This window comes from Calypte anna, chromosome 2, assembly GCF_003957555.1.
Source record: "Calypte anna isolate BGI_N300 chromosome 2, bCalAnn1_v1.p, whole genome shotgun sequence".
Taxonomy (NCBI): domain Eukaryota; kingdom Metazoa; phylum Chordata; class Aves; order Apodiformes; family Trochilidae; genus Calypte; species Calypte anna.
In genome coordinates, this window is record NC_044245.1 from 24289078 (window position 1) to 24305553 (window position 16476).

Below are 16476 nucleotides of genomic sequence, written 5' to 3' on the forward strand. Positions count from 1 at the left end.
GCAGTGTGGATCTGACACACATCTGTATGGACGAGCTGGTTGGAGGAAGTCTAAGGCTTCTTGTACCAGTTTCAAAGACTTGTATTGCTTGGTGAAAGATCTGAGCAAGGCTGAGTGAAAGTCTCAGAATCTGCACCCTCCAAGTATGTTGCAAATTTTGTCATTACCAGGTGAATGGGTGTGTCTGGTTTTGGCATAGCTGTAGTAATTTTACTTCGGGTGTTAAGATGGAGAGGAGTCATGCAGTACTTACAGGATCCCTTTTTACAAGGCCTGGGTTAGGCACAACAGCAATGAGGTGGGCGATTGTAAACATGGAGTTCAGCACGTAAGAAAAAAACAAATTCTTATGCAGTGTTATCCTTTGGCAGCTGAGGCTCCTGAAAAATATGTAGCACGGGTCATAAATCAGTATTTTTCTTCTGATGTCACTTCAACAAGCTCTTTCTGGCAGCAGTCTCTCAAGAATGCCTTTTGGTGAGGCGTAATTGGAAAATACATGCTTTGCATTGCAGCAATAAACTGACAAATTTTTGGTTTTGTTTTTACACCTGTTTAGCACCACATGCTTTTTAGACTGTTGTAAAAAGCCATCTGACTGCATTCTCAGCCCTTGATGCCTTTCTTTATTTCACGGTAATTGCAATATTAAGTGGTAGAGCAGAACCCTGAGAATTATTAGATGAGCATGATACAAGTCATAAACATCAGGGATACTGCTTTATAAGTAACTGTTCCCTGAAGACTCAATTTCTCAACTATTTAGATGAAAATTAGTTGCTACTTTAGGAATTAGTGGTGAGAAAGGATGGGAACTTTGTGCAGGAATCCCCTTAAATAAGAAGATTTGGGCTGGTATCCTGCACGTCCCAAACCAGAAGTTGTTTTCTTGCTCAGAAGGAGAAACAGTCTTCATTGACTGGCTGATCTTGGGAAGGGTAGGATTTCTTCTATTGTGTGTAGCATAATTTCACAGGATATGTTCACAGAATTTTTGTGAGTTACCATAGGAAGGGAATCAGCATCCATCTCACTCAGTCCCCACTGATGGAAGAACATTATAACAAAATAAAAACCCTTACTTGACTAATCCTCTCTGCTGGTTTTGAAAATCTTCTGTAATCTTCTCCTCTGGCCTCTCTTAGCTCTCTTTATGGTCCTCTGCCTGACCTCATCATTTTTTTATGGTGTTTTTGAAGGCTCCTTGTCACCTCCAAATCATGTTTCTGTATGCTCCCTACTCTGCTTCATTAATCACTATGCAAGAAGGCATCACTAAGCCAGTTATCTAGGCCTAAGACTTGTGAGGTTTTTCTGCAACTCTGCCTCTATCAATGGTCTCTCACAGCTTCACAGACTCATGTACTTCTTGTGTTTCTCCTTTGTTTCATGTTTATCCTACATCTCTTACACTTCCTTTGACAGAAGTTGGTCATCCTATCTACTCATAAATTCACCTTTAGTTTTGAGTTCCTGTCTCCACTTCTGTCTTGTATCTAGAATATTTTTACTTCCAAGAAGCTAATTTTAGCTTTACTTTCTTTATAGCTCTGAGCTGTGAATCCGCCATTTCTTCTCATTCATGAGTACTGGGAAAACAACTTTTCACCCCCAGCCAGTTTTTCAGTCTCCTACCCACTTAGTTTGCAAATTATTTTCATGCTTTCCACCATGCTCACCCATATCCTAGGGAACACTCCCAACATACTTCCACCACCCATTATCCTTCTTCAGTTCCCTTTAAAACCTTTAACTCCCTTTAAAAACCCTAGCAACAATTAGACTACAGGTACATTCACAACACAATATCTATTATTCTGGCAAATCTAGACTTATTATTCTCCCCATCTCTTTCTTTATACATAAGCCTTTGTTATAATAATTCAACTGGAAGTGATTTGGAGCCAAATGGTGTCTCGGTTTGCAATTATGAAAATATTGCAATAATGTGATGATGCATGTAATTTAGACACTCTACTTTATGAATACTCTGTCTCCTGTTATAAGTTAGTATTGCTTAATGATGCTCATCGCTATTGATTCATTATTCCCTTCCAAAAGTATTGCAACATCTGTTACACCAGGTCAGTATCAATTTTGTTACACAAAACTGAAAGGAAAATGAATCTCTGCCAGGAAAATCTTAGCGATGGGAAACAGCAACCTCTTCAAGATGTTCATTGCTGCCTCTATAATTAAATGCTATTATATGGCCCCAAAACCACCTCTTGCTCTCTGATTGACTCTCTGATTGACAGTTTGCCTTCTATTGAAGGTCAAATATTCTATCGCCGTTGTAGCCAAATGATAGAAAACAACTGAAGGTATCCTGCTCCCACACAGTTTTTTTCTCATTTTCTTATGATCATAGTTTGGTTTCCACTTCATCCTCCCATTTTGAAGCACTTTCTTTTAGTTCCTTTTTCTACTTCTTCCAGTAACATTTTGCTACGGATTAGTCATAGAAGACAAAGAGGAGGAGGAAAGAGAAGAAGAAGAAGAGAAGATGGTGTGTTACTGTCCAGAAGGCTGCTTGGAAGATCAATCTTTCAGCATGGCCTGGGAACAGCCAGGATCATGTGTTGCCCATGATTCAGAACCAAGACTGAGTCAGACAGTCTGATCCTGCCTTGCTTGATGCAGGAAATCAACTTCTTGGTCTCTTTTGGGTTGACAATATAACCAGATCCTGCTTTTACTGTCCCAAAGAACTCTGAAGCCTAGATATAGGATTCCTAATCAGATTGAATTGTGTTCTTCACAGTTTTCTCAAAAACTGTGGCTGTCATTTGTTCTCATTATCTTTACATAGATGGGAAGGGAATTCATCAGTTTATTGGGTAGAGTTTCTAACTATCTCACTATTTGATTAATGCACATTATCACAGTCACTTATCAAACTGCCTCTCTGGAAATAGCAGAATTCACAACCTGTATTTCATATCCACCTGTTTCGAGCTTGTAATCTTGCAGACTTTTGTCATATATGCAAAGTCCAACCATTTAATTTCCCTGTATTTCTTAGACTCACTTTTGGTGGTGGTGATGCTGGGGGCTTGTTCTTTTACTACCTTTCCTGTCTGACAGGTGAAGCACAGATATCTAACCAAATCACCCTAAGATTTATGCCAGCTTCTTCTGGGCTCTCTATTTACTAATCATACCCTTTTCCAGGATATATGGACACTCATCCATGCCATACCTTTCTAGGGACCAGCAGCGGATGAAGTCATCAGGACCAGAAGCAGATGAAGTAACCAGGGAGAAGCTTCACATAATGTTACTAAGAAATTTACTAATAGAAGGTATGCAACCTGACCATATCCATAGATAAGCAGTATGTATAGATCAAACTCTGAACCAGAAATAAGCTAAGGTGCCTTATATAATATTTAGAATAAATAATACAGGGACTCTGAGGCTAGAATTGATCTAAGAACTGGCATAAGGTACCTGGGGTTTTGTGGAGCACCTTCCACTGGAAGATTTTTAGAGCAAGGCAACCAACCCTTGTGCACTAAGCTTGGGGGTTCAGCAAGGGGACCTTTTTACCCCCAAATTTATGCACTTATTATGCATGCATAATCTGAAATTTTGTGTTTGCTATGTGCTGATAAATTCTACAAATCTTCATACATGTGTTTGCCCTATTGGCTACAAGACCCTGTGCTGACTTTTTTACCATGCTTATATAAAAAAGGCAAGCAGAAAAGCTGTTTCTTGCTGCAGTGACTCCTTCCAAGCTTTTCTTTGGTTACCATTCAGATAAAGAGAGTGTCTGTAAGAAACACTTACTTGAAATAGAAGAAAATTGCCAAGGAAATCAACAGGGATGTTATAGACAAAGCATGGCCAACGATTGCCATATAATAAAGTATGAACGCCATCTGCAATTAAACAAAAAGAAAAGACGAAAGGTGAAAAATTTGCATGCACTTAGGTTTTTTCCTCGTGGGGAAAGAATCTACAAAACCCATGTCCTGTTTAGTATTTCTTTTCTTTCAAAGGTTCTGTTTCAATATACTTTAAATACCAGCAACCTATTAAACAGCATGACTCATGATCAAAAGATGAGATAAGTGTTTCTTACACGAGCTGATCTCTCTCTGCTCCACTGAAGTAACTGGCAAGATCCCTGCTCACACACTGAGTCACTGACTTTCCTGAGTGCTAGATCTTGCACAAGAGACATAATATATTTGGATTTCCAAAAAGTACATAACACGTTTCCACACACAAGAAAATTATTAAAGAAAATAGGTTTGCTTCAGGGTCGGTACAAAGATTTTCTGGTCTGAAAGCAGCTTAAATAACAGTGAGTAAGAGCTTAATGGTCACTTTTGGACATGAGTCAGTGGCCAGGTTCCCTAAGGACTGGTATTGGGGCTGGCTTTTTGTCCAATATATTAATCTGTGACCTTACACAGAGAAATCTCTGTTTCCAGGTGATACTTAGGTCTTTCAGATAAAAGTGAGGGACTCCAGAAGGGCCTCATATAACGGGGGACAAGAAGATGTCACATAAGCTTAAATACAGAAAAAACTGCAGTGATTCATCTAGAGACTAATTATCTAAACCCTGCCTGCACAATGCTCAACTGAGAACTGGAAACCAAACTCAGGAAGGAGATTTTGGAGTCATCCAGGCCAGTTGTCTGAATAGATGTCTTACTGTGTAATGACAGCCAAAAAGTCAACAAAATGTTGGATACTGTTGGTAAAGGTGCTGAGGGTAGAACATCATTGTGCCTCTGTTTACAATTTACATACATCCCACATCTTAAATGCGTATGTGTTTCTAGTGTCCACATCCTATGGACATAGCAGAGCTAGGAAAGGTGCAAAGAAAGCAACTAAAATAACTGAGGTAGAGTAGCTGTGTTATGGCATGTGGGTAAAAATGCTGGAATTGTTTCATTTAGAAGAGAGAACTCACAGTCAGCTTATGACTAAGGCCTACGGAGTCAGGAGAGCAGCAGATGACATGAAAATTATCCAAAGCTTCTACCACACTAGAACAGTACATCCTGAGACAAGTTCTGGTTCACAGTCGTGTCACTATCAGGCAGCTACAATTGGCTTTACAATGCTGTGAAGCCAATATGCACAGAGATAATTGGGCCTTCACTTTAACCACTGTCAGTGAAATCTAAGATAGGCCTATCCATATTTTGTATGCCAATACTGAAACAAAATTGCAGGATGGCACCTGGGCTGCAGTGTGCTATGGTATTTAAATGTCATACTTTGGTCTCAGCCAAGCTCTTAAACATCACCCGGCTGTGAGAGGACTGCAGGAGGCTAAATGTCATGCCAGGCTTCACCATTGCCTTCTTTCCTGAAAGCACTGGCATAGTACCAACTTGTCCCGAAAAAACCAAAAAAAAACCAAACCCAACCTAGATAGGACGTCTTAGTTGCTCTGATGGGTTTATTTTCTTCTCAGCTCTACACAATTCATTTTTTCTTTTGTTATGCATGAGCAATTTCCCCCCTTTCCAACAATGAGATGAATTTGTCTCTCTAGCTTTAAGTTTTGAGTCTCAAATTTTTTGGTCTTTCCAAGTAATTTTAAATTTTAATTAAGGCAAATATGACTAAAATTCAGAAAATGAAGACAGTCCTCTTAGCAAAGGTGCACATCTTTTTATCTAGTTTGTCTTCAGCTGTTTTACAATTTTGGAATCAGCTCATGGTTTCATTAACTTAGCAACGGTGGCCTGATTCAGATTTAAACCAAAGCCACATTTACAGCATCCTGGCCATGCAGAACAGAGATGATCAGAGTCCACATATCATTGACCAAGTTATGCAAATCTATGCATATTAATTGCAAATACCCTACATCTCCTAGTTTTCCTTCATGAAGACTAATCACAACATTGCTAGTGAGCATGAATAACAGCTTTTTCTGAGAAAACCAGCAAACCCACCAGAGTGTAGAGAGGAGGAAGAAATTTTCTGTGCACAGAGTAGTGGGAGAGGTTTTTACCTGTGTGCATGTGACATTTCTTCCACTCCATACCAAGTGGTTGCTATGGCTTTTCACAGTTTTAGATTGATGTATTTTTTAAGCCTGAATTTAATTTACAGATGAACTGTTCAAAAATACGTTTTGTTGCTCCCTTACCCTCAATCAGCTAGAAGCAAGAAAAGCTTCCAGATAGCTAGATGAAAGTCCAGGTGCACCCCAGACGACCCTTGGTTATTAAAACTATCTACCTTTCAATGGATAGCTACTAAATCATTTTAACTGTATATCTGAGACTTAGAAATAGCATTTTTGATTACTCCATGTAAACTTACTATGGTAACTGCTAAAAAAAGCTTTCCAAATATTACAGAAAAGACAGATCAAAATGAACTTGAACTGTTACCTAACATTACATGGTCTGTCATTGTGTTTTTAAGAACTGGTTGAAATAGTTTTTTTAAGTGATTTGTCTTACACATATAGCATATAGTTATTTCCAGCTACTTCAAACAAACAATGAACTATTTTATTATTCTGTACTCTATGAAACGGCAATCTGTCACGTCCTTTCTAAAATATAGGACTTACTACATGGTAAGTCACCAAATTTTTAGCTTATGCAAGGCTTTTTTTCATCCTGGCCTTAGAGAACTTCTGAAACAAACACTTAAATGTTCGTTTTTATCCTCCTATAATTCTTCATTTCAGGAAGAACAATTCTTTATTTCAGGAAAGAGAATTCTTTAATAGGAATATTTTCTACTCAGTTAACTATGTATAAAAATGAATTGTACTCTTGTTTTCGAAGGCTTGGATTAAAGGTCATAATCTAACTTGGAATTCCTATAGAGACAGATTCTTTTTGTGTTTTCCATTATTTTTTCTTTCAGAAGGATCTCATACGTATAATTTTCCTTTGTGTTCTATCTGCACTTTGCTTGAATGATGTCCAAAATTGTTCTCCTGGAAGGCATGGATAATAGGTAACAGAACTACATTTTTTGCCTCCTTACATGAGCCAACATCTGGAAAAATTGTATTTTTATGGTGCTTCTATTTAATGCCTCTGTGAGCTCAGATAGTTACTATTATTCTCTCCTTGTCACTTAGGTGAGTCTTATTTTACCATGATGGTTCCTCATGCTGCAAAATCTTTTAGAATCCACCTCCTGCCTCATCCAATATACTTTTCCAAGGCCCTTCAGGTTGGACCATTACTAAATATAACCACATAATGATTTTTTGGCTTAGTAAAAAAAAATAATCCTCCAAGAAAAACCTAAGATCAAATCACTTTTTTGACTTTTTTTCTTCCACAATTCCAAATAGTCACAAATTATTCTGTTGAAAATCTGTAATCAGATTTTCCTGGAGCTTTACACATATTTGAGAAATAGGCATTTATTTTCATGAACTTAATTTTTTTTCAGCTTTTCTCAGCTTTCTTACTTTTAGTGCATTTATATTTAGTTCTTGTTCATTCAGCTTAGCAGCTTGATTTTGGAAAAATTGATGCAATTGCTTAATTCATTATTGTAAATAATCTCAATGACTTCAGTCAGATGTTAAAATTAAATGTGTTCAGACCAAATGGAGTGGGTAGAGGGTGATATTCTTTGCTTAAGAAAAATATTTTAACTTACATCAACAGGTTGGAAAATACTTGTTACAGAAAGCAAAACTGACATTGTAAAGGATCATTTTTGGACAACCAGAGAAAATCATAGGAATCAAAAAATGCATTTGAAAAAATAGTGCAAAACTTGTCACATGAATTGCTACTAAATTATTCAACCCATAAAAAACTTTTATTTAGGTCTGAGAACTCATCAAGTAATTGTAATCAGCTAAAATCACAAGGATAGTACTATGAATTCTTATGCCACAAATAAAACTAAAAATTAAAGACTATTCTGATCTCTCTCATATATGTCTCACTGCTAGCCCAGCCCAAAACCATTTCCAATGACTGACAATTTGGCTGTACCATACCTTCAGTTTTTCAGAGGTGAAAGAGTTGCACAGGGTATAGTTGGACCAAGTTCGGTTGCTCTCAGGATGGCGGAACCAGTTCCCAGTTTCATCACAATATTTTGAAGCCCTCTCTGATGACAAAATGCAGTAATATTTATTTTATTGTATGCATATTACACATTTCTAAAAATCTATCAGCATTTTCTAATTTTGGAAATAAAATGCCTGTGTAACAAAATCGAAAGGATTTTCTACTTCTGCAATTAATATACATTTGTCTGTGTAGACATTTATCTATTTTGCTTTTTTCTCAGAGATTTATCTGATATTGCACTTGTAATTTATCTATCTCTTTTTATCTTGAATGAATGCCTTAGAGTATATATACCTGGCCTTCTGTCAGATACAATGATTTATGTAATAATAATACCTCTAAAGAGGCTATCGGAAATTGTTTATGGAAGAGAAGGTAACATCAGACCCTGACACCAAACCTGAAGCAAGTGTGCTGGGTTTCAGGTATCAAGAGCAATAATTATTTTAAAATGCTGGGTAGAGAAAGGGCAGTGAGCAGTCCATAACCACAATGGAGATGCTGGAGATGGTGACAGTCCCAAAGCCAGCCACGTGTTTACGGGGAGGGGTGGAAGAGTCCTTGTCGTAAGACTTGATCCCAGCCAAACCCAGCACATTCCTGCCCAGCCTCTTTGGCAGCTAAACCCTGAGAGATGTGAGCAGGAGCACTGCTCTCTGTCTTCAGAATCTGTAAAGCACGCAGGCACTGGGAAAAGGGGTCTCAACACCTTTTTGGCACAGGTTCCAAGTGTCCAGTTTAATTTAAAATGGATGCAGGGTTCTGTGTTTAAATAATCTGATGTGTGTTTGGCCTTTCCATGTGTTTCTGGTGCCAGTTCCTGCACTGCAGGTGGCTCTGGCATCCTTCCTGAATGCTGCACTGAATAGATCACTCTCCAGGCTCGTGCTCCTTCACATGAGTCCTTTTTCCTGTGGCAGAGGGACAGAAGGGTTGGGGCTTCAGCACTGTACAGCTGGGAGGGATGCCTGGAGCCACTGATGTGTGCTGTGCCTGTGTCCTCTCTGCCACACTCACATTTCTGTCTGGGAAACCCTGGACACTGAGGTGCAGACACTCACTCCCTATCACCTGCCAAGTCTTGGACCAGTCTCTTTGGCCTTCCCTCAAGCATTGGCCGTACAGCAGTCACTGGAAAGTTTGCCTGAGTAACAAAGGCTGGATAAGATCAGAAACTGAAGCTATTTGATATTTTAATAGATAGTGACACAGATGTTTATGAATTATCTCCCATTTGCCTATTCTTTATAATGCCTATAATTTGCCTATATAGCTTTATAATTTTATTTGCTTATACACTGATTATCAGCATTTCCAGTCAATGCACTATAACAGAGTCAAATACCAACTGAACATACATATTTTCCTTTTTTTGTTGTCTATATTTGCATTTACTTTCCTTAATCATCTCTCACAATTAATGATTCTGTTAATTTGGAAGATTCATATGCCCTCTATACACCCTAAAGAAAGCAACTGATCATATTGGCAGGTTCCGGATTGGATAGACTGAGCTGGCTTCCTCTTATTAGAAATACTCTTTGTATAGTGACACTGCAAAGCAAAACAAAACAAAGCAAAACAAAACAAAACCCAACAAGAAAACCCAAAACACAGCGTATTTTCAAAATTACTGTCAGCTTCAAGAAATTGTTTTCGGGGACTTGTTGAGAATCAATACATGCATCAACAACACCAAGAGGAACAGTATGTGTTATCTCAGCCTCTCATCACTGCAGCTAGGAGATAATCTCAGGCTGCCTGCGCAGCAGTGTTCCCATTGTACTCCCTGCCAGATATTGTCTAGAGCTGGAAAAAGTTTTCAGTCACAGACAAAAGATTAATGTTTATGCTACCACAGAACACAGTGTACAAATATCACACCTACTACCCCACGCACTCTGCAAAGCACATGGCTTTTGTTGATATGCTATCGTGTATAATGGTACCATCATCTATCATCTCTGTACTTCAGTGCCTAGGTAGGCACTCTGATGAAGTTTAATGTGGCCTCTCTAAGTTAGAAACAAACCTGTTACCTCATACTTCTACTTGAAGCCAGACAAACACAACTGACCCAAGTTTGGCCATGAACCATGGATTTCTTGCTCTGATGTTGTCAGAAGATGGGACTGGGGGAGCAGCCTCCCTGCTGTCCATCCCAGTAAACAATAAGAGATTTTGCATGTGATATTGTTTGTACTACTACTAATGGTTTATGAGTCTTATTTTCATAAAAACAAATCAGTCATTTATATGTAATAAATACCTTAGTCCATTAACTCTGGAACAAATATCATAGTTCTATCAATCAGTTTTTTATGATTAAGCAACTCCATAGCTGGTATATATTAAAAGAATCAACATAAATTTTTTATTTGTTGCTGAGTTATAAGCTTGAGTAGAAAGAGTTTTCCTCTGTTCAAGTGCCTACTCAGCACATACGAGACATTGGATTATTCACCATTGTTTGGATAGATCTGTGAAGTGCTTAGCTTTGCAGAGGAAGGAATAGCTGATGTAGCACATTTGATTTACTCTAGAAGAAAACTTTTAAAAAATGAAAAAATCATCGGATATAATACAAAGATCCTAGAAAACTTCAATTCCAGTGTCCTAATACGTGAAGAATTATCACTATCATCAGAATTCCCAAGTCAGCAGAGCTGAAATCAGTATAGTAGAGTAATATTGTGCTATTTTGGGATAAGAATTGATTTTTAAAATCAAGTTGTCAAGCTTGCTAAGAAGCAGGACAGAAATACACAGAAGGTTCAAGGTAAAAGAAACAGCTGGACAAAGAGCTCAGATTTGTTTTAATTATCACTGTCTACATGATATCACTCCAGGACAGCATATAGGACCAGCAGAAATTCAGAGCTGTCTTTTTTATCCAGACCCAGGAAATTTGCATTTTGTGGGAGCAAGGGAAGGTCTCTCCCAGGCCCATCCTGGGTGTGCTGCTCAGGGTGCTCCATCAAGGTCCCTGTCAAATGAGGATGCTGCTCCTTGCCCACTGTGAGCACCGGCACAAGCCCTGCTGAGCCACAGAGCCGGGTGGGAAGGAGGACATGATGGATACCCAGGAGAGGAGACCAGGGCTGGGATGGTGCTTGAATTAAGGGATGCCCAGAGAAGTGGCTTTCCTGCCAGGAGCCAGGGAGATGGAAAGATCTCCAGCTGCTGCTGTGACCCAGGTCTCTTTCCTTCTCCTGTTTGTGGAAGGCCATGATTTCTAATCTGCAAGGACTGATTGTGTCAGCTTAGCAACCTACTCAGCTGAATGCTTTGTCCCTTTTGCCAGATGGGAGAAAGCTGCGTCCCTCAAATCCAGTCCCATGTGAGCACAGATGTCACAGCTGGTAAATCCAAAAAGGTTTGCAAGAGCTATTTGCCCTGTCCCCCCTTCTCATGTATTAGGCATTCATCCTCATATCTCATATCTAAAGATATTTTGTAAAAAAGACAAAGCAATTCTGAGATGACAGTACAGCACAAGAAGCAAGCTGCCAGAACACAAATAGGGCAAATTCTGTTGCTGTGACCCACCCTCCAGGGCCAGGGAAGTTCAGTCCCTCTCATCAGTGTCAGAGCAGGAAGGCAAGGTCTGCACTTCCATGCTCCTCAGCCATGAGAGGTGACAACATATTGATCACCCTCTGAGGTAATTGCTTATATATGGATCTGTTTCCAAATTGCACTTCTAGAAACTTTTCTCTTGGAGACACATGAAGAGTTATGAGCAACTGGTTTACAAAATGGAAACAAAGACAAGAAACCCAACAAAGTGAAGAACTGAGTGGAGTTTTGCTAAACACAGTCTTGGATGGTGAAGTTGGGCCTGGCTCATTTCCTGCTGAGGTGGCTACTGCTGTTAAGCACTGCTCTTTGCTGGAGAGGAAAGGGAGCAAAAGCCAAATGAAAAGGTATGGCTGCCACAGCATAACTTGAACATTCAGCTCCATTTGTTATAGATGCACCAAATCAATCCTGACCAAACACACCTTCAGGGAGTGTAAGAAACTCTCTCCTGCCACAAACTGAAGAGCCCCTGGACAGCACAGAGCAATCTTCTCCTCCTGCTGCCCCCAGTAAATCTGCCTTGCTAGAAGGGCATTACATCCACAGTATATTTCCTAGTTTTTTATTAGCAAGAATATTGCCAGTATGAATTACATTCCTATCAAGTCCAATTTCTAGCAATTTCAGTGCGACCTGGAACCATGTCGAATGGATTACACCAAGTATTAATGTGGATAAAATATGAATATAAAATACAAGAGAAATTGCGCGTTGCCTGAATAGGGGAGTATAAACTCAACCCCTCTCAGAGCATCACCGTAAGGAGTAGATGACACAATGAATTTCCTGCTGTCATTGCAGTTAAAGCAGTTGATTTGGTTTTATGCATTATCACATTGTGCATGATGGTCATTGTGAGAAAGAGACTGGTATAAGAGGCCCCAGTTGTTTATTGAAAAGGGCAAAGCTGCCACAGCTTGTAGAGAGGGGTTTCTGTTTGTCTGTTAGCTTTAAGATCCTCATTTCTTTTCATAGACTAGAGTTTCCCCAGGTGGAAAAAGAAATGTGGGAAGCCCCGGCTAACTGAACAGACTAGATTATCACAGTGGTCCTTTTTTCTTTCAGAACATAGATTTCTATATAGTATGAGCTAGTGGAACAGACATTCTATATAGTATGAACAAACACAAAGAGCACTGAGCATATTTTTCATTTTGTTTTTGGGTTCTCTTCTCCAGAATATGATTTTATTGATTTGATTTCTAACATACTCTAGTAATTTCTTCTTGTCATTGATACTTAATATCACTGGGGGTTCAGAGCTGGTATACAGCACCCACAGGTGCAGATAGGATGAGGATCTGATCCTGTGCTGACTGATAATGTTTCACTTTCTCAGTTATGAGTAACATAAGCACCAAAGCTCAAAAAGAAAGCTGTATGACATAATTTTTTTTCCAGGACTCAAAGCTACAGATGACCTCAAATAAAAGTAACTTAGCAATCAGTAAGCTGATGGCTAAGTGGTTCTGTAGATCTCAATACAGCCCAAAACAGCACAATGTGAAATACTGGTTTCAAAAGTCCATAGGGTTAATTGCATGCCTAAAATACATGCTGAGGTGGTTTGGGATCAGACACTTCATGGGAAGGAAATCTGAGAGGTACTGCAGTTTTTTTCTTGTAACATCCTTGTTCTTTGCGATGAATTTTCTGTTTCTCAGCAGAAAATCTAGCTGTATTTTGTTCAACAGGCAGGAGTTACCAAAGGAAATAATGACCTGTGAAGCAAAACCTGACAGACTTCTCAGAATAGCTGAACATGTGCTTTTGGCCACCACTAAGTGGTAGCCACTTCCATTAGCAGTTGAAAAACTTCTAGTCACCTCCTCAATTTCTTGTCTCCCTACTTCTTTATTAAGTCCCAGTGTGACAATCAGCCACCTGTAAAGCAAAGGTTGGCTGCCCACTGTTTTTATGCTGCAGCTGTAACACATGCTGAGGAAGTCAACAGCTACAGTAGGAAAGTGGCTTTGACTCAGCCAGAACCTGCAAGGGAGCCAGGAAAACAGTGTCAACTGACCAGGATGCCAGAGAGGTGCTAACAAGGAAAAGAGAGATGTTCAGAGGGAAAAAATCCTGAGTCCAGGAGACCACAGGTATTGTTCCTAAACAGGACAGCAGGGACAATAGCAGGAAATTAATTACTGGAGGAGAACAGAGCACAGGAATACTAAAAAAATTCCCAGATCTGCAAGCTGGCAGAAAGAGTAACCACAGGATGTGCACACTGTGGGCCAGACTCTGCAGCATGCATCTCTACATTTGGGAGTGATTTGCAATCAGCCATATGAGCCACAGACCTTGGCATTAATCAGCATTAATAAGGAGAGTGAGATGCTTCTCCATGAATAGCTTCAAGCCTTACTTTGAACTCTGCTGTTGTAGCAGAGCAATTAGTTCAGAACAAGTCACTGGAGATGAGTGGGCAAGTGGAAAATGTGAGAATAAGTGGCTTGGGAGTGATCAGAAGAGTGGCTTTGTCATAGCCCCATGCTCCAAGGGACAAGGACCTCGAGCCCTGCAGAGAATTCTGACAGGATTGCCCACCACCCACTTTATCAGGCATTAGCTGAACAGAGCACGCAGTATATATAAACTAGGACTGTTAGTGCCACATTTTTTTTCAAAGGAAACCACAGAAGCAGGAGAAGCATAAGCCTTGTAGTAAGCTGCCCTATTCATTAAAGGGCTTTTGCCACATGGGGAGTATATCATGAGCAAAATGTGGGCCAAGGAAGAAAGCCCAGACCCCATCCAAGAGGCACCTCTAATATGCATGTAGCAAAAGGCTTGTGCAACCTCAGGATCCAGAGGCACAAGCTCTTTCCTGAACATGGGAACTTCTGAATGGGAACAAAGTTTGGCTAATTCTTTTAACATCCTTTAGCACCTGTTTTGAAATAGCCTAATGGTTGAAAGTCTTGTCCACAGAAAAGAAGACCTAAGTCAAAGGCACCCCTCCAGCTGAGGGTCTCATCTCCTCAGCCTGATCCACCCTTTTCTCCAAAGATTACCCATGCCATGAAGGTGGCTGTGCTGCAATAATCCTTGAAAACTTATGACACTACAGAAAAGAGGTCAAGACGAAGTGTATTAGAAAGCAGAAAAAGGTCACAATAAGCAAGACGTGATTCAGTGCCTGTTGTGTCTCAGGGATGTAAACCGCTGTAAAGATTTGTGGGGTAGGTCTCACAGCATTCCCACAAGAGGGGGACAGTCACACTGCCATATGAGCTCACTTTGTGGGCATGCAAGTCCTTCAATCTGTCCCGTCCAAAGCCTGCTTCCATTGGAAAGGGGGAGGTACCTCTATATAAGTTAGGATGCAGGTTTGAATGCCCTCAGACTGTAAATTTCCCACTTGCTGGGTGAATTCTCTAATCAGGGATAGCTTGATTTGTAAAGAACAGAAATATTGATCAGTCTGGCTGCTACTGCAAATGGCATTCAACAAAATGCATGCTGGATCTGATCCAGTTTACCTGGAAACTCAAGCATCAATCTCAACAGCACCAATAGTTTTAGCTAATGGTACTGGATAATTAATTTACAGCTAAACAGTGGTTCCTTACTTTCCAGCTGGCCACACATATTTTGGTTTAGCCTTTTTGAAAATTTTTAGACTTATATAGCCTCCCCTATATTTACTTTCAAAGCTCTTAACTGCACTTGGTACACTGGGGCTGTGCTGGATTTAGCATATGATGGCATCAAACACTTCCTATGGGCAGTATGTCCTGACCATGGGACACACAACTCTGTCCTTCTTCAAACAATACTCTAAGTTGAATTAAAAAAAAAAATATATATATACACATATATATATATGTACATCTTCATATCTATTTAGGCATAATTCCATTCTTGATTTTTCATTTCATTTGTCCTTTTAAATGTTCTTGAATTACTTCTCTTAGCCTGCAAGGTTGCTAGTATTTGTATGAAGAATTCAATGAATAACTGAAACCAGGAGACTGAAAGAACATTCAACCATCTCATTTTCTTCCATAAAATGATGTATTCTAATAAAAACTGAACAAAGAACATGCTGATACATATTTCATGCTCATATGCTTTTTTCTTCATTTTAGAAACTTAAAATGAGGTGCTAAAAGTATTTTATATTCTAACAGTTAGTATTTTCATAAACCAGCTTCCCTAAATCCATGGATTACATTTACATAAATACATGTAAAATATTTTACAAATAAAAATATATAAACTACACAACCAAAAACTTGATATACTTTATTTTTAGCCAAACTCACTGTGATTCCACAGTGTTGCAAACATCCCACTGGAGACATCTTTCCACTTAATCTTATGCAAGTTTCAAAGACTTCCTTTGAAAGGTAAGATGATAAAAAGAAATACTGTACCAGTTGGATCAAAGTCTGGAAAATAATCTGGACAATTCTGAGCAGCAATTCTTCCAGCAGGTGTGTCATCCCAGCACAACCAGCCATCCCAGGTTCGGTTGCAGAACAGACCTGGACATTAAGAGAAATGAAGAATTTCACTCACACAGTCATTCCTGAACCTCTTCTGCCCTCCCAAGGGATATTGCTGTCTGCAGACAATTGGGTTTTTGCAATAAAGGACCCTTTTATTCCAACACTTTGACTGGAGTTCAGGTGCTGCAACATACTTGGTGTTACTGACCTGATGTTACTGTTATCAGTTTTACTGAAAAGTGGTGTTTTTTTGTGAACTTTGAATGTGGGGTCTGATCCTACAAACTCTTCTTCTTGATCTCCCTTCCACTTTTGGCTATGATGGAGACCCTAAGGGAGCCCTCAGTTATCCAAAGACCTTACAGACATCTACTTTTCATTTCACCTTCTGCTGC

The 16476-nt window shown here is 39.4% G+C and overlaps 1 protein-coding gene across 1 annotated transcript in view; it reads right to left on the reverse strand.

Annotated features, from left to right (window-relative positions):
- The window catches only part of CALCR (calcitonin receptor), a 125675-nt gene that overhangs the window by 34384 nt on the left and 74815 nt on the right, over nucleotides 1–16476 (reverse strand). The window contains exons 4-7 of the mRNA XM_008494146.2: nucleotides 16007–16117; nucleotides 7967–8079; nucleotides 3796–3887; nucleotides 254–380 (exon numbers count right to left, since the gene is read on the reverse strand). Of these exons, the coding sequence (XP_008492368.1) occupies nucleotides 254–380; nucleotides 3796–3887; nucleotides 7967–8079; nucleotides 16007–16117 (443 nt within the window). The remainder of the gene's footprint in view (nucleotides 1–253; nucleotides 381–3795; nucleotides 3888–7966; nucleotides 8080–16006; nucleotides 16118–16476) is intronic.